Genomic DNA, 21,410 nt, shown 5'->3' with positions numbered 1-21,410 from the left:
ATCATTTTAACTTGTCTGAAATTGTTTAAAGAGTATTGTTGTCAAGTCATACCAAAAATTGACTAAAAATAGTCAAAATTACAAAAAATGATATTTTTGAATTAAATTTACGAGGAAGGTTATTTCTCACAATTTCTTTTAATATTTAAGTCAAATTTTTGGGGCTGCATTTTAACCAAAGGAAAGAGAGGAGTGTAGATAAAGCTTTCTGTTTGGAAATGCCCATCATAAATTTGTGATTTAGTTGTACCACCAAATTTAGTAAAGAATTACTACAAGTGTATTTTTCTATCCTCCGAGTCCAATAGAATTTATCCTGTCCTTTTATTTACAACTTATTAAGTAACTTGTTTTATCCAAGAAAATGTTGCATATATAATATTAACCTGCTCAAATTTAATTGGGAAGCCAAACTGAATGTTGCTACAGTAAAGGGAGTGTAGCCAGAAAGCAGACCAGAACATTGGTCTGCATAGGTCAGGCCATGTTTCTTAAGCCAGAAGTGCGCAAGAACTGATTTAAGTTGATTAAAGACTAAACCAAGAAATAAATCCAACACAAATACTACTAACTAGAAGATAAAAAAGCACTAAGAGAAAATATCTCATTGATGTATGGATACCATCTACTTTATAGTATTAAACTGATTGCTTTCTGATTAAAAGACTGATTGCTTTGACATTATAACGCAAAAATGAAAACAGCCAAGAAGGTAATCTCAGGTTTATTCCAAAGTACAAGAAACTTTCAGACATCCCATCTTTCAAAACCAGAACACAAAGTCCAATTGGCTTAACTTCAACAAGCTTGGGTGGATGCCATGTGAACAATCAAGTCAATCACACGAGAACTGCAAAACAAGCCAGGGCCAGGAGTGTCATACACCCAGAGCATTTAAAAGGACATAGATCGAAAGGAAAATATAGACCAAGGCTGCTGCATTACCTGTAACCCCATTCATTGTCATACCAGGACACAAGTTTCACGAAGTTCCCATTCAGAGCAATACCAGCCTTGGCATCAAATATGCTCGACCTGAACACAGCACAAAAAACACATAAAGATCAACATTTGACATTAGCAAAATTTGTAAATTAGTATTATCAAATCTTGTCTATCAAATTAATATAAATGCAAAACCTAGACACACACATACACACAATTATAAATTACAACTTGCAGACAAACAAGAAAATCATTTGAACTTACCTGCTGTCACCAACAAAGTCTGTGGAGACAACATCTTCTTCAATGTAACCTAAAATGCCCTTAAGCTTGCCCTCAGACTCCTCCCTGCAATCATCAGATCATAGATGAGAAATCAAATAATGATAGTATGAAGAGTGTGGTACATAAATGGTCCTAGTATTATCAGAAAGACTTACCTGATAGCAGCTTTGATCTCGTCATAAGATGCAGACTTCGCAAGCCTAACGGTTAGGTCCACAACTGATACATCGACGGTGGGAACTCGGAAGGACATTCCAGTCAATTTACCATTGAGGGCAGGTAGAACTTTTCCAACAGCCTATATAACCACAATAAAATCGAATACATATATAAGTATGAGTTGAACTGCTGGATCTGTTAAACTAGCAAACCAAATTCCAAAACTATTGCAAAATAAGAAACAATTAATCAAATCAAATTGAACATATACCTTGGCAGCACCAGTGCTGCTTGGAATGATGTTGAAGGAAGCAGCTCTGCCACCTCTCCAGTCCTTCATTGATGGTCCATCAACAGTCTTTTGTGTGGCTGTAACCCAGAAATTTTTTTAAGAAAAGCATTAATGAACCAATTAATCCATTTAAAAGGGACAAAAAATAATAAAAAAGACGTACCAGTAATTGAGTGAACGGTGGTCATGAGACCCTCTACAATTCCAAATCTGTCATTGATAACCTTGGCAAGGGGAGCAAGACAGTTGGTGGTGCAGCTAGCATTGGAAACAATGTCAAGCTCTGGCTTGTATTCCTTCTCGTTCACACCCACTACAAACATGGGCGCATCTTTGCTTGGAGCAGAGATCACTACCTTCTTAGCACCACCCTGCAAACAGACCACAACAAGTCAACCTTCCATCTACTAACTAAAACAAAATCCCATAAAAATTAGTTTAAAGAAAACAAACTTTCAAGTGAGCAGCAGCCTTATCCTTGTCAGTGAACACTCCAGTTGACTCAACAACGAACTCAGCTCCAGTCTCGGCCCATGGAATCTCCTCAGGATTCCTAAACGATCACACAAAATAATTAAAACCAAAAAAAAAAATATAAATGCAGCTTAGAAATGGGATTTTTTAATAGAATTGTTCATCGTTACCTGATTCCGAAAACAGTGACGGGTTTCTCGCCGAAGAGAAGGGTTTTAGAGTCTTTGACCTTAACATTATGGTGTTTCCATTGACCGTGAACGCTGTCGTATTTGAACATGTACGTCTGCAAGCATTTTCCCCGCCAATAATTAAAAAACACAAAACCCTGATTAAGGGTTAAAAACAGCTTTTAAAAGCTGTAAACAATGGTGGTATTACCATGTAATCAGTAGTAATGAAGGGATCGTTAACGGCAACGAGTTCAACGTCGTTCCTCTGGAGAGCGACTCTGGCAACCAAACGTCCGATTCTTCCAAATCCTGCCGCATTTTTTATTTTCTCATGTTTAGCATCTAAATCCAATTAACCGTAAATTTACACCATGCAAAATTTAAAACTTTTTTTGTATAATAGCAGTAAAATTTACTAGATCGGATAATTACCGTTAATCCCGATCTTAATCTTCTTGTCTGAGGCTGCATAAACAAAGTCAAACCAACGATAAACAAATTAAATTAACGAAGAAAAAAGGTATTAACATAACGAAATGAATAGTAAAAAATGATTGGGAATTAAGTAAAATACCCATGGCCGAAACAATGAGGAAAATAGGAGAGTGGAGATTGGGTTTTAGAGCGAAGCAGAGGGTTTTAGAGTGAGATTTAGCAGAGAGATTGGGGAGCAATGAGGGGTTATTTAAAGGAGAGTGAGAGACAAATAAGAGGGAAAAACGTCACGTGAGGGAAGGGGTTTAATTTTTCCTTGGGGAAAAAGAAAAGCGGAAAGGTCGCTAGGAGCCGCTGATTTTTATTGGAACGAATCTTGTATTAGCCGCTGGATTTACTGAGAATTTAGGAAAGGTAAATCCACGGGCAGTTGCTGGATCTCAGCCTCACCGCTATTAAATTGCACCACTGGAGAGACGCCTTGTGGAAGACGGTAAATTTCACTTGCCTGATTGAGAGTGGGAAACCGAAGTTCCTCCTTTGAACATTCAGCGGCTCAAAGCCGTTGGTTAGAGGAGTCAAAAGAGAGAAGATTTGACCGTTGGCCAATGGGAGCTTCGAGTGGCTGCTGGCTCTCGTGAGCCGCACCCTGCCTGAAATTTTGGTATAAGTATTACTATGGTAAGAAATTCAAATAGCTTCTTCTAGAATGTTCTTTGCCCTTCGTCATTTTTCCTTTTCACGTGTTATTTGTAAAATCATTGACTTTTTCTTGATATTTTTTATAAGGTTCAAATTTATCATTTTATTTTAGGTGATGAATTAAATTTAACACTCATCTTTAAGTTGATGTAATTTTATTATCATACTTTCTAATTCAAAAATTAACCTTATAAATTATTTCATTAAAAATAAAAAAAATATATTTTACAAAATATTCTAACTTTTATTTATTTTTGAACCAAATTAACAAATATAGTGATAAAATGTTATCCGTTCAAAGATGAGTGAACATTTTGATCTATCAACTTAAATAAAGTGCTAAATCTGAACTTTTATCTTTTTTTTTTCTTCAGAATTTTCAAATCTTCGTTATTTTGTATTTGTACCATAAAATAACTCTTAACATGCATAACAAGTAAAACATTTAAAGTAAATAAATAAACATTAATACATAATTAGAGAAAATCTTGCATAAAATAAGACTTAAACTTAAAATGTAGTCATAAAATTCAATAATTACCATTGCATCATGAAATTTTCAACTTTCTGGTAAGTTGATCGATACTTAAGGTCCGTTTATTTTATAATAAAATATTTTTCAGAAAATGTTTTTAAGATTTATACTTGTTTAAAAGACGAAAAATTAATTTCAGATGTAAAACATTTTACAAGTCAACAAGGTTAATCATGAAAAATGTATTAGGCTCTTGAAGGTTGTAAGACATTTTTTAAAGAACAACAAAAATACTTTTATACTAAGTTTATGAGTACAAGTTTGATAAATATTAATATTTAACTTAATATATTAAAAAAATAAAAAAATATTAATATTTAACTTTTAAAAAATTTATTTAAAATATTAATATTTAAATTATAAAACACTATTAAAATTTTAAAAAATATTTTTTAATGAAACCATTCAATACAATTAAATTTTTTATTTATAAATGAAATAAATCTTACTAATAATTATAATAAAAAATATTTTAATGATCATCATTTGATGAATACACATTTATAATAAGTTTAATCTTACTAATAATTATAATAAAAAATATTTCAATTATCGTCATTTAATGAATATATATTTATAAGTATAGGTTTTTAATATCTTACACAATTGATGAATATTTATATTTTTATAATTATGATAAAAAAGTGATAAGATGAAATTTTTTTGAAAATTAGAGTTTATTTTCATTACAGATATGTTGTTAAATGCTTTGAAAAATATCATTGTTAATTTTATCAATTTTCATTTTCACTCTTAATTTTGATCCCAAATGAGTGAAAATCAAATATTAATCCACTCCTACTTTTTAATTTAACACTATGAAAAATATTTTTTATAAAATGATTCAAACAATAGAAAATATTAAATTTTCTTATAAAACATTTTACAAAGAAATTTTTTTTCTTAAGTAAGTCATTTTCCGGTTATCAAACGAATCCTTAAACATGGCTTTTTATTTCTTTATTCATAGAGGAAAAAAAATTGCATGTTCAAATTAAGGAACCAACACTAACAGAACTACAAGGAGGTAACCATATTATGCTTTCATAAGCGCTTTATTATTATTTTTTCATTAGTTTTTCTTAATTTATAAATTTGTAAATGAACCATTTAACATCTGAATTCACTTGTTAAATTTATCATTGTTCTCTTTATCTTATACGCATAAGATGGAGTGAAAAAAAAATAACTAGTGATTTTGCATTTTCAATGCAAGTATTTAATAATAAATTAAAAAATTAACGTTAATCTATGAGATCCATTTATTCACTAACTTATTAAATTTGGTACAACATTATTAGTAATATTTAAAATTAATATTTATTGTCATGTACGTTACACTTGAATTACAAATATTTTTTCAAATATTTCAAATTAGTTATAACTAAAAGACAATTAATGTGTCAATTATATATAATTACAATATTGTAATATTAATTTATAAATTATTCAATACTATTAAAATTAAACAAAAAACATAATTTCAATAAATGTTATTCAATACATTTAGAATTCTCATTTACGGATTTGATAAATGTTATTATTTTATAATAAAAACTATATTTAATGAAGGTCAATCAATGTAATTAGAATTCTCATATATTTACAATTAAATAATTCTAATTAATATTAATAATAAAAAAATTAAAAATAATATTTTAAAAATATAATAAACAAATATGATTTATTTTCGTCAATTAAAAATCTTTTGGAACAATTTTACCTTTACAAAGAAACAATTAGTAAGGAGCAATAACTCTAAAAAAATTGCTCCGCTTAATTAAATGAAAGTACTTTAGCGTAAAGTACATTGAATTTCTTAGTAAGTTGTAATTGGTCAAAATACAAAATATATTTAATATTGAGGTAGTTTGTACCAAGGGTGAAACAGAATTAATCATTCCACTAAAACCACGAACGAAACTCAATGGAGAATTGGATCAATTCAATGTGAGCACGACAGAAATCGTTACTTTATTTTAATGCCAGCATTTAAGAGCGTGAAGCTTGACGTCATTCCTCCCATTGAAACAGGCTTCTCCTGAGATGTAACGATGTTAGTGCCACCCCACCTACCATAAAACAAAAGATTAATACTACTAATAATACCAAATATTAACACAGAAAGATTAATTAATATAAATAAAAATAAAACTCTATAATTTATTATGCGTGCAGTTAGGGACTCGCCGCCCATGCCACTGACTGTTTGCTTTGACTTAAATAGTTTTTTGTATGTGCTGAAATTTTATATTATTATTATGATTATTAATAAGTAAACTCATTTTTAAAAAAATATTTTAAAGATGAATATTCTTCAACCTTTTGGGTTGCTTGAAGCCAGAGGCAATTTAGCTCACCCTGCGAATCTGTGACTCAATTCGTGACGTTGTTTTTATTGAAAAGATTACATAAAAGATAAAAATAGTTGTTGAGGTGATTTAAAATGGACGTGTTTTCTGTGTTTGCAATGATCACTGCAGGGATCAGACCTCACAGGTTATTAAATTAATCATATATTAAAAGTTTTCAAATTTTTGTTTTCCTTCAAAAATTGAACTTGAGGATGTTAGTCTGATGTCAGTTCATTTGGCTTTTTCGGCGAAATATTAAAAGGCGAGACGCCCGCCAAACGGAGCCTGAAGGGAAAAACTTCAAAACAGAACGAAAAATGGCGTCGCCCGGACTCGAACCGGAGACCTTCAGTGTGTTAGACTGACGTGATAACCAACTACACCACGACACCATTTGCTGCTTGGCTTGCTATATTTGATTAAACGAAAGCAGAAAATTTTTTTAGCATCATCTCATTGTTAGCGGAGCAAGCTCATTACGTTTCAACTCCAAATTGGTTCAAATATTTCTACCAGGAATTTGGAAGAGCAGCTCAATATTCAATCCTTAGACAACATGAATGCGAATTTTTTGTGCAACATTACAATGAACCGAGTAGAAGTAGTCAAAAGCACAAGGTGCATTGAGATGGTATGGCTACATTTAGTTTTGGGGGGATTATTTGTCGACACATCTTAAGTTTGTTTCCTCACACAGACTGCTATGAAACTCTTCACATCCAAGCACCGCAAATGGATGGTGCACCACATGTGTTGGAATAACAAGTCTTTATTTCTTATTTTTTTAATAAGCTGGAAGAACAAGTCTTGCAATAGGTATGATGTTGCTTGCAAGATGATTTTGTCAGTTGTCCTCCAACATAAAGAACAAAAAGACGTCCCAAGAGTGAAGGAACAAAGGGTGGTAGACAAGAAAAGCAAGTTAAGACATGTAGATTGTATAAATGTGTTGGTCATAATATTGACACATGTCCCAAAAAGGAAAACATTAATCCCTCCAATGGTGCTCCATAAAGGAAGAAGAATTCTACTGAAGATATGGGTTTAAAACCCAATCATTTTCTTTGAGATTCTAGGTAATCTTGCTTATTTTATGTAAGACTTGAAACCTTTTGTACTTCTTGATTTCAAACTGTTCTACAGAATTAAAAAAATGATGATTTTCTTATTTTAAATTAAATAAATTATAATAGGCATTTATCTTTTTGTTTCATATTCTAATACTCAATATCTACAAACTTGAAAAACAGAACCCCATGAGAGGACCGTTGCCAATCAGTCAGCCTGCCATGCCTCGTGAATTCCAGCTAATGTCAGCTGGTAAGCAGTCGTGGTTTGGTTCCATTTCGTGTAATTAATAATCACGGAAACCAAATTCAATGCCTGGAATTGGAACCCAACCAAAGCAAATGCGACCATTACCACTACTTTTCTTTTTATTGAAAGAACCATTGCCACTATCTTTTCTTTTTTAAACAAAATATATTCCACTGCACAAAGGCATGAGCTTAACCCCGAATAAAGAGGAGGGCAAGCCCTAAGCCCACCGACCCTTCTTTTTCAAGGGTCACACCTAACTAAATACGACCACCCCGATCACAAAGGTTGGCGGCTGTTATTTGCTGACTACATCTTTGCCTTACCATACACACATGCATAAACATCCCATGTCAAAAAACCAAGGCACAAACGTTTACACAACTATATATTCTAGGAAAAGTTCGGTCCAACTCGAAAAATCAGCTCTTGGCATAAATAGAGTTTGGTTCAAACTTTCCTTTCTTTCTACTTGGTTTTAACAAGTTTCTTGGAGAAGGGGTCATTGGTTAATCTTTCTCTCTCTTTCTTGTCTCATCTCTATTCTCTTGCAGATCTCTAGCTAAACATGGCTTCTACGAACAGATGGCTCAAACCTGAGGTACTTCATCTCCTTCTTCACTAATATTTCTTCGAATATTATTTTGGTTTCAAAAGGAGATAACACATGACATGTTCATATAATATTTTGCATTTGTTATTTGCCGATAAGAGAGGGTTTTGTTTAAGTTGGGTAAACCTATGAAAATATTAGATCCAACACTCCAAAGAGGGAGAATAAATAAAACCTGTTGTACTCTTTTCTGCCAAGGAAATCTTATTATGTGGACAATGGGGAGCAAGCATGAATAATTGGATAGTCTTTCCTTAGTTTAGGGTTTATTTTTATAGATAAACAATTAGCAAATAAGGGTTTGATATTCTTTGGAGATCTTTGTCCTCAGGTTGGTTGTGCCTCAATTTTGTTGAGACTCGAATCATGAGCATTTACTAAGGATTATATTATATAAACAACTAACAGAGAAGCAGTGGTATATTGTCAATATTGTTCAAGAATTAGTACAAGACTTTTTTCTTGTTAGCCATCGACTTATTTTATTTATACCCTTCCAACAATATTCTTATCATTGCTTCTCTGTATACAAGCAATTCCGCAATGATCTTCTTAGGTTATAATCTGATAATCTCCTACTAGAGAATTTTATAGCTGTCTAAAAGACAAATTAAAATCTTCTATGTTCATATGCTAACATACTGATATGGAGTCAGAACTCACCTACCTTGTTTCCCGAACTTTGCATGTAATCTTCCAACACTGGGATTGATGTAAGGGATCAGCTCAGAATCGAATATCAGTACACTGAGAACTCTGTTTCTTCCATGATGTTGGTCATGTTCCTTTCATTTACGATTCTGAAAAATCAAATCAATGTTTACGATTTCTTCCCTTTTCATGGGGGTTAGGTGTATCCACTGTTTGCGGCGGTTGGTTTTGCTGTCGGAATTTGTGCCATGCAACTTGTGAGGAATATCTCCACCAACCCCGAAGTGAGGTATTATATCTCTGTTCTCAACTCTGCATCATTTTTATTTCATATCCAGTAATGTGTTAGTGCTATTTCAGCTCATGTTAGATGGAAGATGCAAGTCAAATGCACAATCTGATGAAATCAATGTAACGTTTTTGAATATGGTTACAGGGTAACCAAAGAGAACAGAAGTGCTGGAATTCTTGAGAACTTTGAAGAAGGTGAGAGATATGCAGAACATGGGCTCAGGAACTTTGTCCGCAAGAGGCCTTCTCAGATTATGCCATCCATTAACAACTTCTTCTCAGACCCAAATTAAAGCAAAAATTCTTCCACGTTGTGCGTTGAGAATGTTTTTGCCTATTAGATTTATTGAATTGGAGATATTAGGCAAAGATATTGTTTTTCTACAGAAAGGGTACGAGACAATTGCATTGTTGATTGACAAGTTGTTCAGATATCCTTCTTGAATAATAAAACTTAATGTCAGATCTCATATGGATTCCTCTTTTTATGTACATGTTTTGCTGCTATATTGACTTATGCACAGCAGGATGCGCTGCTAGAAATTTCCTGGCTATCCATTATTTTGAGGAGCAGTGAGCATATATATTACATGGAAAATAGCGGGTTTATATTAGGGGCAAATGGCTGATCTATGAAGTCTCAGCTGAACCAAATGAGACCTCTTAAGCATTCTGAACCTGGTCCTCTTCCTGATCTTAATAACCTGGTTCAGATGAGCTTGTGTAGGTCAGTGCATTTATTCAGTAAGATACTTTAAATATTTTGAAGGAAATATGAATACCAATTGGCAACCGAGGAGTTCTAAAACTTTGCAACTCTTCATAGTTTGTAGCATCAACGTCTGATTAGTAGAAGTATGAAATAAAGATTGAAAACAAATGCTTGTAGTCTGATGAACAACAAAATCACAACTTGGTTTCCTCCATTTCTGATGCCAGGTTCCCCCAAGCAACGGAGTCACGGGGAAAATAATGCCTGATTAACATTTGAGGAATCAGTTACAATTAGTACTAAAATTTATCTGTTGGCGTCTTCATTGATCTGTGGAAGACTGCAATGACCAAAGGAAAAAGGGATGATAATTCTGTGGAGCTTCATGTTGGAAGTTCCGGTCTTTGTTCCAGTTTAGGATATTGCAATCCGCTAGTAAAGTCTCCAAGATCAAAAGTGTCAAGTCACACAATCGGAGATCAAGTTGTAACTCCTAATGTTTTCAGCAGCTAGCAACCGATTTTTAGGTGAAAGACTTCGCCACGTAGCAAGAGCTCGTCGCAAGTTGCTGGATGCATAGAATTTATTGGACGCATCGTTATTCGTTAGAGCCTTGTCCAAATATATATATATATATAAACAGACCAATAATCCCACAATGACAAAAGAGAGAAGCAATCAGCTCCAGAACAATCATAAAATGCTGCTGGTGCTCCTTTAACAAATCACGCAGCCACGCGGTGGGCACAGAGCGAACTATTCTTTCGCCTTTTACTAAAGAATACCGTGTTCTCGCCGCATGCGGTGGCATACGCCAATTTTTGAAGGGCCTTTCCTTCCCTGGAAAGCGCCCAAAAATCCCAGTTAAAGTTTTCAGTTGATTGCAATTCCTGACGAATGTCTGCTCTGGTCTCTTAATTAATCAGAGATGCACAATTAACGACTCTTAATATCAGTCCAGCTTGAGTTGCGGTCCTCTCTCGGTAGGGTTTGAGAAGGAAATTTTGCCTTAGACGAGAACCATCTATAAGTACATCTGTGATCATATTCCATGGTGCCAGTAACACTGTCTGACCTTTCCCCCCGTATTTTCTTAGACATCCTAACTTAGGAGCCAGAAAAAGACGTAGATCCTCAGCTTGGAAATAAGAATACGGACACAAACACAGAATCGCGCTTGCAGCTCGATGAACTGCAAATTTGGAATCTGATGCTTCATTGTTGAATTAATTCAAATTACAGTCCTTCCTAATCTTTGGGGACCGTTAATTATTATGTATCGATCTATAGAAGATTGTAAGATGACCAGAAGGAAGAAGAGCGTTTAATTTGTTATGTACAGAAAGAAAGTTTCTGTGGCAATTTGTTTCATAGCATTAGGAGGGTATTCCAACTTGCAAGAGGAAGTCACGATTAAAATACTAAACTTTATTTATGCAAGCAAACAAGCTAAAACTATCCCACATCGACAAACTATAGAGCTTATAGCTTGAGAACTACTACTATAAAATGTGACTGGTGCCCTTTTCATCAAGCACGCAGCCGTGCAGTGCACACAGAGCGAACTATTCTTTCGCCTTTTACTAAAGAATACCGTGTGTGCGTTGCAGACAGCGGCATACGCCTATTTTTGGAGGGCTCTTCCTAGCCGGAGGAGCTCAACAATCTTAGTTTGAAGCTTCTGTTTTTCCCTGGCAATGATTGGGGCGTCTGAAAATCCTGCCACATAAGATGGGCTGGGTCTGAAAGATTCCGAAGAAATTCCTGCTTAAGTTTTCTATTCAGAGTTAAAGATTCCGGGGAAATTTCGGCTTAAGTTTTCTATCCAGAGTTCAGGAAGCAAGCAAATAACACATGGACATTTAAGCACGGTTCTAGTTTGCAGAACTTGTCACAACTCTGAAATGTGGAAAAAGGATAGGGAAACATGGCATTATGCTATACGTTAAAATGAATATTGGCTTACTCACTTAAGAAAGTTTAAATCAATTTATGTTACATGAGAGGATGATATGTGCATATCTAACATATGGAAGACCCAGCAGCTGTTTACTTATATGCTCGGTTTTGTAACTTTGAATCTGAGTTTTCCTGTTCAAGTCTAGATGTTAATTTACAAAAAGCTAATCTATTCTTCTCTGCCATCATATGTAGAAGAAAGTGTCAACACTAGGCTTTGTAAATTATAATTAGCAATGTCCATTTATGCTACACCTTTGACCCCGGGTGGTGGTAACATATAATTGAAAGATATGGTTAAGGATTAGCAGGTGGTTGTAATGCTGAAATCTTTCCTCCCGGATGCATTTTTGTAGTCTTGCACATGACCAAGTTTCCACTCTAATTTTAAATGCAAGCAGCTTCCACTTTCAGAGAAACCGTTGCAATCCAAGAGTTGATGAATCTGACATGCAGAGTTGAGGAAAGAGGCAAAGTCCTGTCAGTGGAAGGAGAGAATTGCTCCTCAGTGAAGTTGGGCCTTAATTCAAACTGTGCCAAAAGGGACTAGCGATTTCTCCAACAGGTCCTCATGTACAATAATATGAGCACAAAACTAATCAACTCTGCAACGCCCAAAGAATTGGCAGAAGTGATAAGACTATCAATGACTATGTCTCATTGACCGTACCCAAACTTCCCTCCACATTTTCTTGCTGACATTCCAACTAGAAGCACCCCGACAAAAGAAGTTGATCGTCAGGATTCCGTCACATAGTTCTTCATTGAAGTCCAAAAGCTTTCATGTTGGGACATACTCCACCATTAGCTACCTCCCACACGGTTGCAGTCCATGTATCATTTTTGTCTATCCTCAAAACAGATTCTTATGATGGTTGCTTCTGGATGATCTCAAGAATTGAGCCACTAACTTCGAGAATGAAGAAGAATTGTCCTCAAGTAATATACCAGGCCGATCGTACTCTACAATTTCCCCTGCATTAAGCAATATATTTTTTGCAATCAGCTAAAATCAATTTCCTACTGGAGCATTACAAGCAGTGCTACTTTATGCCTATCTGCATTCTGCATTCTTAAATAACATTTAACTATGTTTCAAATTTGTGGTGTGATGCATACTAATGCCAGTAATAGTTCTGCATCAAGCAGTGGGTTACTTCATGTGACTGATCCCATTAGTTATTTTGTGTTGGTAAGCAGAAAACTATGCTTTTTAATAGGATTTTTGGACCTACCTTTATCAAGAACCAGAACCAAGTCATTGTCAATAACAGTTGGTATCCGATGTGCCACAGTGATGACTGTACATCTGCTTGTCTCTTCTCTTATTGTCTCCTGAATCACATTATCTGTAGCTGTATCAATAGAAGCTGTGGCCTCATCCAAAACCAAAATTCTCCTTTTCTTTAGGAGCACCCTAGCCAGGCAAACAAGCTGCCTTTGTCCAACACTCCAATTCTCTCCATCTTCTGCGACTGCACAATTAGCTAGATTTCAGTATCAACTATCCCTGGAAATTATATCAAGCCGAATATAATTGACTTTTCAATTTTTAAAATTTCATACCTGGAGCATCGAGAAGCCGTTGATCCTGCCTCACCATGTCTGCAAGACGACACTTGTTGAGGACCTGTTATGAGTTTATTTTAGTGAAGCTGGACAAATTTTTAATAAAAAATATTTTCTTTGAGAAACCAGTTTTTTTACATACCTCCCAGATTTCTTGATCTGTATGCTGTTGTAAAGGATCCAGATTGGTCCTTATGTTTCCTTGAAATAATATTGGATCCTGTGGGATTATGCCCAATCTAGACCTCAAATCCTGCAAACCAATAGTAGATATATCTACTCCGTCAATAGTAATCCGTCCTCCTGAGGGCTCCACCACCCTGAAGAGAGCCTGAATTAGAGTGGACTTTCCACTCCCTGTTCTGCCAACAACTCCAATTTTCCTTTCCCCCGGGAATGTGCAAGTTATACCTTTAAGAACCAAAGGGAGAGTAGGAGCGTATTGCACCTGAAGGTTTTCGAGTTCAATTCTTCCTTCTGTTGGCCATTCAGGCTTTGGCCTACAATCTTCAATCACTAAGGGAGCTTCACTAGGTATGTTTGTGAATTGAAGAATTCTCTCAACTGATATCATTTTGTTTTCAACATTGCATAAGTTCCATATTACCCATGCCTGCAGTACATTTAAGTTCAAACCATAGGTAGCTGCCAATCCCGCCAAGCCTGATATTGGATAAACATAAACATGCTCTTCAGTTATAAACTAGACATTCAGATTTCAAATTGAAGAAACTTCAACATAAATTCAACCATCAAGATGATCAAAAACTGAAGAGGGAAGAAAGGAACTTACTGGGGTCGATAGCAGACCTGGGCAAGCTCACCAGGATGATCAACACCAGGAAGAAGACAAAGTTGAAAAGAAAGTTGATTCGAACACACAGCCATTCCATGGTGCCGGAGTTATGGAAGGCTACACGAGAATAATCATCAATTAAGCTCAGGTTTTTCTCCATGAACCTGTCTTCCTGGCTGAAACAACGAATTGTTGCCGCCCCTGCGATAGATTCTGAGAAATGATGCAAGATAGGCGCCTTTCTAATTCCAACCATCCTGGCTAGCTCCCTCGCAGTGGTAATATAATAGGACTGCAGATAATTTTAGCGTGTTTAGAACTTGAAAAATCATGAAGAAATAAAAATAAAAGAAAATTTCTACATGTAGACGCAAGTTACATTGTCCAAGGCAAGTAGAGTATGAATTTGAGATTATTTAGAACTTGCCTGATACCAGAAGGAGATTCCAAGGATGGCAAGGAAGAGGAGGAAGATCTGCCAGGCAACATGGGACATAAGGATGATGATACTGAACAACTGAATTAGAGCAAATGCCAGTCCAGCTAATCTGTAAGGAATGTCTGTGTCTAATGTGCTTTGATCTGTAGAAGACTGTAACAACCAAGAGATAGAGAGAATTAATTTCTGATTTCTGAGTGAATTGACAATATTATGGAAAGCAGAAGCAGATGAACTTTGTTGCAAACAAGAAACTGACCCTGTTGAGGATTCGACTTGAGGGAGTGGAGTCAAAGAATGAAATGGGTGCGCGGAAAACTGATCTTATCATTCCAAGGAAAAGATGTTGAGCGGTCTCGACTGCAATAGTTGCCAACAAAACTGCCCTTCCCAGTATGAAAACGGAGCTTCCACCAGACAGCAAAATAAATATGCCTATTAACTGTGTTCTGGTGACCTTGTGACTGTCCTCTGTTCCCCAAGCAATCCAGTAATTGCTGCCCATCTGTAGTCCCTGGAAGAGAACTTGACAGAGAAGGATGACAGGAACAAGAGCTCCCCTATAAGCTGCAGTGACAAAGGTTGAGTAAACACTCCATTTGACACGACCAGTTTCTGTTTCTTCTTCTTGACTCCTTTCGAAGAGCTTGCTATAGCATATGGGCTCTCCATATTTTTCTTCTATGACTTCAATTTGACTTATTTGACAGGGTCCAGCTGTGATGTAATCGTCTTCTTGGGGCGGATTCACTTGGTCTAGTGATTTTCTATGAGCATTCATTTGCCTAACAAGTTCACCATCAGAATCAGCAATCAACTCCTCATATTTTCCTGACTGAACAATAAGACCATCTTTCATCACCTACAAAAAAATGCACAGAAGGAAGAAATGAGAACTACAACTGTTAGTTCTTAGTAGTTGTGACTCAGAATCATAGGCCTTTACCAGAACAAGGTCTGCTGCATCTAAAAATTCCAACTGGTGTGTAGCATAAATGACAGTTTTCTGAGACAACAATCCTGTAAGACATTTCTGCAAAAAATATCTCACACATGAAGCAACTTCATCTAAGAATATGAACACAGAAGTATGCAGCTGAATAGCAATTGAAAAGAGTTGGGATGTTTTTTACCTTGAACAAATGTTTTCCTGTATGAGCATCAACTGCACTAAAAGGATCATCTAGGACATAAATATCAGAATCACTGTAAACAGCCCTTGCCAACTGAATTCTCTGTTTCTGGCCTCCACTCAAGTTCATCCCTCTCTCTCCCACAACACTCATATCATTATTAACCCACATCTCGATATCTTGGTTCAACGCACATGCTTCAAGAACATTTTTATAGAAAGCGTGATCCATATCCTTCCCAAACAATATATTCTCTCTGATAGTGCCTGTTTGTACCCAAGATCTCTGAGGAACATAAGCTTTTTTCCCATAAACCTCAATAACTGCACCAGAAATCCTAGGGATTTCACCTAGCATGCTGCACAGTAGGCTTGATTTACCTGAGCCAACGGAGCCACAAACAGCTATCTTGTAACCTTTCATTATTTTCATCTTCTCTGTGATTTTGATGGTTGGCTTCTTTAAGTTTTGGCTACTTGTTTCCCAAGCATATTCCCCTGTCTCAATTTCAATTGCAACATCAGATGCTTTTGGAACACGATCAGGTACGAATTTCCTTTGTTCTACTTCTCCAAGGAACTCTTGAATTCGATCAAATGAAACTTTTGTCTGAGCAATCATGGAAATGAGCTCTGGAAGGTTGTATATAGGTTCTTGTAGAATCCTGAAAGTTGCTAGAGCTGAAAGTACCGTCCCTGATGTTAATGGTGTTTTTAACAAAATGCAGACACCAAATGTGATGACTGACACTAGAGTTGGTGAAGCCCAAAACAGAAAAGCAACAGCTGAGCATGTGTATAGATACTTCTTAAGCCAGTTTCTCTCTGTTTCTCTAAGTTGAAGAAGCTTCTTCAAGAAAGTGGGTTCCCATGCGTGGAGTTTCAAGACTCTCATGCTTTTTAGAGTCTCTGAAGTTGCTTTTATTCTTGAATCCTTAGCCTCCATGATCTTTGAGTGAAGTCTCTCTTGCCTATTGGCCAATGGTGTGTTACTCACCATCACCAGAATTGTAGCAAAGACAGCAGCGATGGAGGGAGCAGCACCCAGATTCTTATACAGTATTACCAAGGCCAGAAAGACTTGGATAGGTAGCAACCACACTCCATGAATGTACCAGCAAAAGTCTCCTATTCTCTCAGCATCCACGTTGATGAGATTAATTATTTTGCCATTGCTGGGACCAACAAACTTAATTGATAGAGACTTTTTGTAAATCAACACTGTGAGAGCCGCACGAACCCTTATTCCAATTCTCTGAGCACCGAAGTACCACAGTCTTTGAGTTAGTGATTCCACAGTCTTTGAGACGAAGAAGATAAATGCAAGAACCAGTCCATATTGGTAGCTTGAATTATCGTGTTTTTCCGTTAAGAAATTCACAAAGCTGGTGATAAGGAAGGGTCCTATGTAGGAGGCAATTGTATTAAGTCCTACAAAAAGTAAACAGAAGCATTATAATCTGCGGCATATAGAATCTGAAAACAGATACAATGAATTGTAAAGAAAATACCTGCAAAAATTGCATTGACAGCCAGGGATTTCCATATAGTACGAGTTATTGCATTTGGTAATGAAGAAGATTCTGTTTTCTGTTTTCTTAGTGATTCTTCCAGCAACAGTGATGCATTATCCGCCGTTTCAGATTCAGGAACCGACGGAATATGGTGCAATTCAAGCTTTTCTATTCGACCGCTTTTAAATAGGGGGTTTAGCCATCGAAATGTGAGTTGGCTCCAGATGCCAGCATTTGTGAACGTACTATCCTCTTTGGAGGAATTTTCGTCCTCCTTGTGAAGCAATGGGTGCTCAAGATCACTGTTTTTTCTAATCCAGGCAAGAGGTAGACACAAACAAAGCATCAGCAACAAAGGCAAGGAAGCAATATCAACAATGTCGGCTTCTGGCAAAGGATAAGGCAATTTTGAGGATTTGAAGTGGTGGATGACGTAAACCGCGACGGAAAGTGAAACAAAAACGCAGGAAAACACCCACCACAGTATCAGGACTAAAGGCCACGTTTTATGCTCCCTGAAAGTTCTGTTTTTCGAGTAGATTGTAACTAAACTTGCTAGAACCCAAGTGATAGCTGAGCAGAGGGCTTTGGTAGTGACAATTCTACGATTCCAATAAATATAAAACCCAAAACCCAAGTAAAAGATAGAGATGATTGTATTAAAGAGAATAGCTATAACCATACAAACTCCTACTTCTCTCGCTACTCTACGTTTCGGGTGCGTGATAGCATCACTATCACTATCAATATTATCATGTCTCCTGCGTTTCAAAATGTCTAGGGTCATCCATGTTAGTAATGCCATTACAAATGGTACATTTACAAGTTCCAACGACACCTCCATCAGAGCTGACTCGGAAAATCCTATTCTCGCCCTATCAGAAACCCAAGACACTGAGGAGAAAGTCTCAGGTTATGAGAAAAGATGGCCTGCAAAACAAGGCCACTATCAGAGCCCTGACAACCATAAAAACCCAACACCTTATTTACATAAGAAGATGAAGAATCATAAACAGAATGGAAAGAGAAGCTAAACACCAAAACAAAATTGCTCACGTTCATGACATAAAAACCGAGAATTCGCGGTGGGTTTAAAGAAGTAAAAATGCAAAACTGCAGACCTGGTCAAGGTGAGAACAAAGCACGTGGCTCTGTTAGGAGTGCTGACGAGGAGCCTTTGGTGCTTTACACATGGTGGGATAGTTTTTCAGCAGCATCTTTAAAAGGAGCACACAAAAGAAACAGTCACCATCTCAGCATCTTCCCAACCCCATTATTTTGTCAATGAATCCTATCTTCTTTCAAACTCTGAGTCATATATTGAGCATGTCTCCAAATTATTTTATTGCGTACCAGAGAATCTTTCCTTGGGACGAGTACCTTTGTAGCCTCTGCAATGGGTTTCAAGCTTTGGCTAAGTCTTACGAAGTTATGACAAATCCCAAAATGAGCCATCAAATTGAATGTAGGCTAAGGATGCCTGCAATATGTTGTCATTCGAAAACATTGCTAAGTTCATATATTTGTCTCTATTTTCCCCTACCGTACCTACTCATGTCACTGTATTGACTAACTCTATGTAGGAATCTCTGGATTTACTTCATTTTTTGGTCATATAGCTGGAGCCAATTACAAAATTATTCGCTCCTACATAAAACATAATAATAATAATAAAAAAAGTGCTAAATGTTCTTTGAAGAGAAAGGGTGGAAAATGTACTGCTAGTTCCCGGAAGAGTAGTGGACTTAAAGAATTTTTTTGACTGATGTCATTCTCTAACATAAGACTTTTATTTTTGGAGGGATACAGTAATTTAAATTTTAATTTTTTTAATAAAATTTTAAATTATAAATTTTTTTTTATCTTTTTATGTTTAAGTATTAATATATAAATTACTTTTTGATAAATCTATTTTAACTTCAAATCTTTGAATCCACTCTCTACAAAATTTAAAAAAAATAATAAATTCATTAATATCATTAGCTACATAAAATTCTAATATAAATAATATAACCAATAAAAATTTTTAACACTTTAGTAAATAGTGGTGTCCTGTGACGCCACTTGTCTAAAGCTAAGTCCGTCATGCCTGGAACTCAACCAACATTCTCCACAACCATCTTTCCGGGAACCCACCAGCAACATGATAAGAAGAAACGTGTGTCAAAGCCTAATTTGTAGCACTTTCCACAAGAATCTTTCCGGGAACCCACCAGCAACATGATCAGAAGATACGTGTGTCAAAGCTTATTTTGCTTTCTTAATCTAACAAGCAAGTTTAATTGCCTGCCATTCTTGAACTTGAAAAAGTAATCCCAAATACATTGTAAGTGGGCAGATTGAAATGTCTCCTCTTGTTACGGTACTACAATTAGCAAAACCATCTCTTCTGCTGTCTCACTTTGACTAAATTTTATAAAATTATTATTAACCCATAGCATTACTCACAATTAAGATGGCAATATCAACTCAAACTCCAAAATCAATTCAAAAAAGGTTTACTTGAACTTGGATATGATTAAATCTGAAATGATATAAACCTAAAAATAATATAGAATTAATCCAAATCCAAAAGAATAGAACCCACAATGGCAAACCACCCATTTTCCAAATCTAAAATACTGACCTCCTAACTCAGTACTGAAGTACGATTTGCTAAAGAGCAGGCCCACAGATTCTTCACTCCCATTTGATATGATGTTCAGGTGCGTGTGTAAACATTCCTTCTCAGAGAATACGTATATCTATTGACACGATCAAAGGAATTGTTGGCCGTCAGATCTTTGGCTAGGACTAAGGACCACGTGAGAGAGACAGACAGAGAGTCATGCTCTTAGGTTTTGGGTTGAGCCAAAGATTTTTGTCTAATGGCCAATGGGGGCGTATAGGCGCATGATGAAGACTTTTGTCTAATGGCAAATGGGGGCGTGTGGGCGCATGATGGTGAGAGGGACAGTCCCACTTTTGCCCAAAGGCGAACAACAGCACAACACGTGGAGGATAGGCACGGGAAGTGTGGAGTTGTGTGTAGATTTCGTGGTCGCCCCCAGTTTTAATTTAATGATTAAAGAGGCGGAACTTTGTAGGCCAAAGGAGTGGGCGTTGCGGGGTTTTGGATTCATGGATTTTCCACCATGGCAAGTGTTGCCTCTTCAAAGAATGACAGCGAATCCGAACGCCATTGCTTAAAAAAGGGCACCTTTTGCTTTGCTCCAGATTCTTTTATGGTAAGCAATTATAATATTCACTCTCATTAACAAATTAGTGAATATCAGTAACGCCAAAGGCTTTGATTTTCTTAGTCTTTTGATCATTCCATTCTATGATTTCTTAACCATGTAGTCGGCAAAAATTCCAAGAGAAACCAATTTTTTTTGTTAGTTCAGTCCATCAAAACAAAACCCTTTTAATCATTAAATGTAGCTTTCTTGGCCAAAAAAAAAATCAGTTTTGTAATAATTGTGACATAATGTGGAACTTTACATAGTAATGTAGATTTTTATGACTGGGATGGGGGATAGGGGTGCTGGGTAGGTAGGTAAGCCCCACCTTTCTTTCTATAATTTTCTGGTGGAAACTTTAGATGATTGTGGATTGTGGTTGTTGGGATAAAACAAAGGGACTTGGAAATTTCTTGGCTCAATATAATACAAAACACTACTCAATGCAAACTTTTCCCCACTTATATATCCACTTGAGTGCACCAACATAGATATTATCTTTATCAGAAACTTTTTCCTTTCTCGCTTTAATCTTTCATCACTTTTTGTTCTATTTTATCATCAAACTCACACGCTTATTTATCCATTCTGCAAATCCATTAGATTAAGACATTAAGTTCGAAATGGTCTCTATATATGTTGTAATATTTAATTAGACTATACATGTGCAAGCACATATCTGCATTTTCACGTGTAAAAATTTTATTAATATATTGACACACGTATATAGAGTGTGAGTGTGTTTATTTTGTTAAATATATTTAACAAAATTCCATTTATATCAGGGTAATACTTATGAGTTTTATATCATTTTATATCGTTTTATACCGTTTTTATCTTGT

General features: G+C 35.9%; 3 protein-coding genes and 1 non-coding gene across 5 annotated transcripts; 1 reads left to right on the top strand and 3 right to left on the bottom strand.

The window, feature by feature from the left end:
- LOC18609691 (glyceraldehyde-3-phosphate dehydrogenase, cytosolic) lies at window positions 550–3,013 on the bottom strand. The gene is made up of 11 exons (XM_018114458.1): window positions 2,903–3,013; window positions 2,761–2,793; window positions 2,537–2,637; window positions 2,326–2,441; window positions 2,135–2,234; window positions 1,845–2,052; window positions 1,661–1,758; window positions 1,386–1,528; window positions 1,210–1,293; window positions 946–1,035; window positions 550–850 (listed from the first exon to the last, which is right to left on the bottom strand). The coding sequence occupies exons 1-11, from the start codon at window positions 2,904–2,906 to the stop codon at window positions 799–801; spliced, it is 1,029 nt and encodes a 342-aa protein (XP_017969947.1). The 5' UTR covers window positions 2,907–3,013; the 3' UTR covers window positions 550–798.
- TRNAV-AAC lies at window positions 6,673–6,746 on the bottom strand. Its single transcript has one exon. It is a non-coding gene; the product is annotated as a tRNA-Val (tRNA).
- On the top strand, window positions 8,044–9,714 carry LOC18609690. Its single transcript, XM_007044926.2, has 4 exons — window positions 8,044–8,114; window positions 8,226–8,272; window positions 9,136–9,224; window positions 9,372–9,714. The coding sequence occupies exons 2-4, from the start codon at window positions 8,240–8,242 to the stop codon at window positions 9,517–9,519; spliced, it is 270 nt and encodes an 89-aa protein (XP_007044988.1). The 5' UTR covers window positions 8,044–8,114; window positions 8,226–8,239; the 3' UTR covers window positions 9,520–9,714.
- LOC18609688 (putative ABC transporter C family member 15) lies at window positions 11,522–18,827 on the bottom strand. Of its 2 annotated transcripts, XM_018115890.1 has the most exons (11): window positions 18,469–18,827; window positions 17,345–18,277; window positions 15,835–17,264; window positions 15,648–15,734; window positions 14,961–15,563; window positions 14,690–14,854; window positions 14,260–14,554; window positions 13,609–14,129; window positions 13,464–13,527; window positions 13,133–13,372; window positions 11,522–12,872 (listed from the first exon to the last, which is right to left on the bottom strand). In XM_018115890.1, exons 2-11 carry the CDS (start codon window positions 18,189–18,191, stop codon window positions 12,751–12,753), a joined length of 4,374 nt encoding a protein of 1,457 aa, XP_017971379.1. In that variant the 5' UTR covers window positions 18,192–18,277; window positions 18,469–18,827; the 3' UTR covers window positions 11,522–12,750. The 2 variants fall into 2 exon arrangements, with proteins under 2 accessions (XP_017971379.1, XP_017971378.1); XM_018115889.1 differs by lacking the exon at window positions 18,469–18,827 and having other exon boundaries at window positions 17,345–18,460.

Source organism: Theobroma cacao, chromosome 2 (assembly GCF_000208745.1).
Source record: "Theobroma cacao cultivar B97-61/B2 chromosome 2, Criollo_cocoa_genome_V2, whole genome shotgun sequence".
Classification (NCBI taxonomy): domain Eukaryota; kingdom Viridiplantae; phylum Streptophyta; class Magnoliopsida; order Malvales; family Malvaceae; genus Theobroma; species Theobroma cacao.
The sequence above is the reverse complement of the archived record's forward strand: the minus strand, read 5'-3'. Positions and strand labels throughout refer to the sequence as shown.

Coding starts and splice junctions, on each gene's coding strand:
- LOC18609690 (XM_007044926.2), top strand. CDS start 8,240: ATGGCTTCTACGAACAGATGGCTCAAACCTGAG. Junction 8,273..9,135: donor ACAGATGGCTCAAACCTGAG/GTACTTCATCTC, acceptor CATGGGGGTTAG/GTGTATCCACTGTTTGCGGC. Junction 9,225..9,371: donor TCCACCAACCCCGAAGTGAG/GTATTATATCTC, acceptor ATATGGTTACAG/GGTAACCAAAGAGAACAGAA.
- LOC18609688 (XM_018115890.1), bottom strand. CDS start 18,191: ATGGAGGTGTCGTTGGAACTTGTAAATGTACCATTTGTAATGGCATTA. Junction 14,555..14,689: donor GAATCTCCTTCTGGTATCAG/GCAAGTTCTAAA, acceptor AATTATCTGCAG/TCCTATTATATTACCACTGC. Junction 14,130..14,259: donor CAGGTCTGCTATCGACCCCA/GTAAGTTCCTTT, acceptor ATCCAATATCAG/GCTTGGCGGGATTGGCAGCT.
- LOC18609691 (XM_018114458.1), bottom strand. Junction 2,235..2,325: donor GTCACTGTTTTCGGAATCAG/GTAACGATGAAC, acceptor GTGATCGTTTAG/GAATCCTGAGGAGATTCCAT. Junction 1,294..1,385: donor GAGATCAAAGCTGCTATCAG/GTAAGTCTTTCT, acceptor TGATGATTGCAG/GGAGGAGTCTGAGGGCAAGC.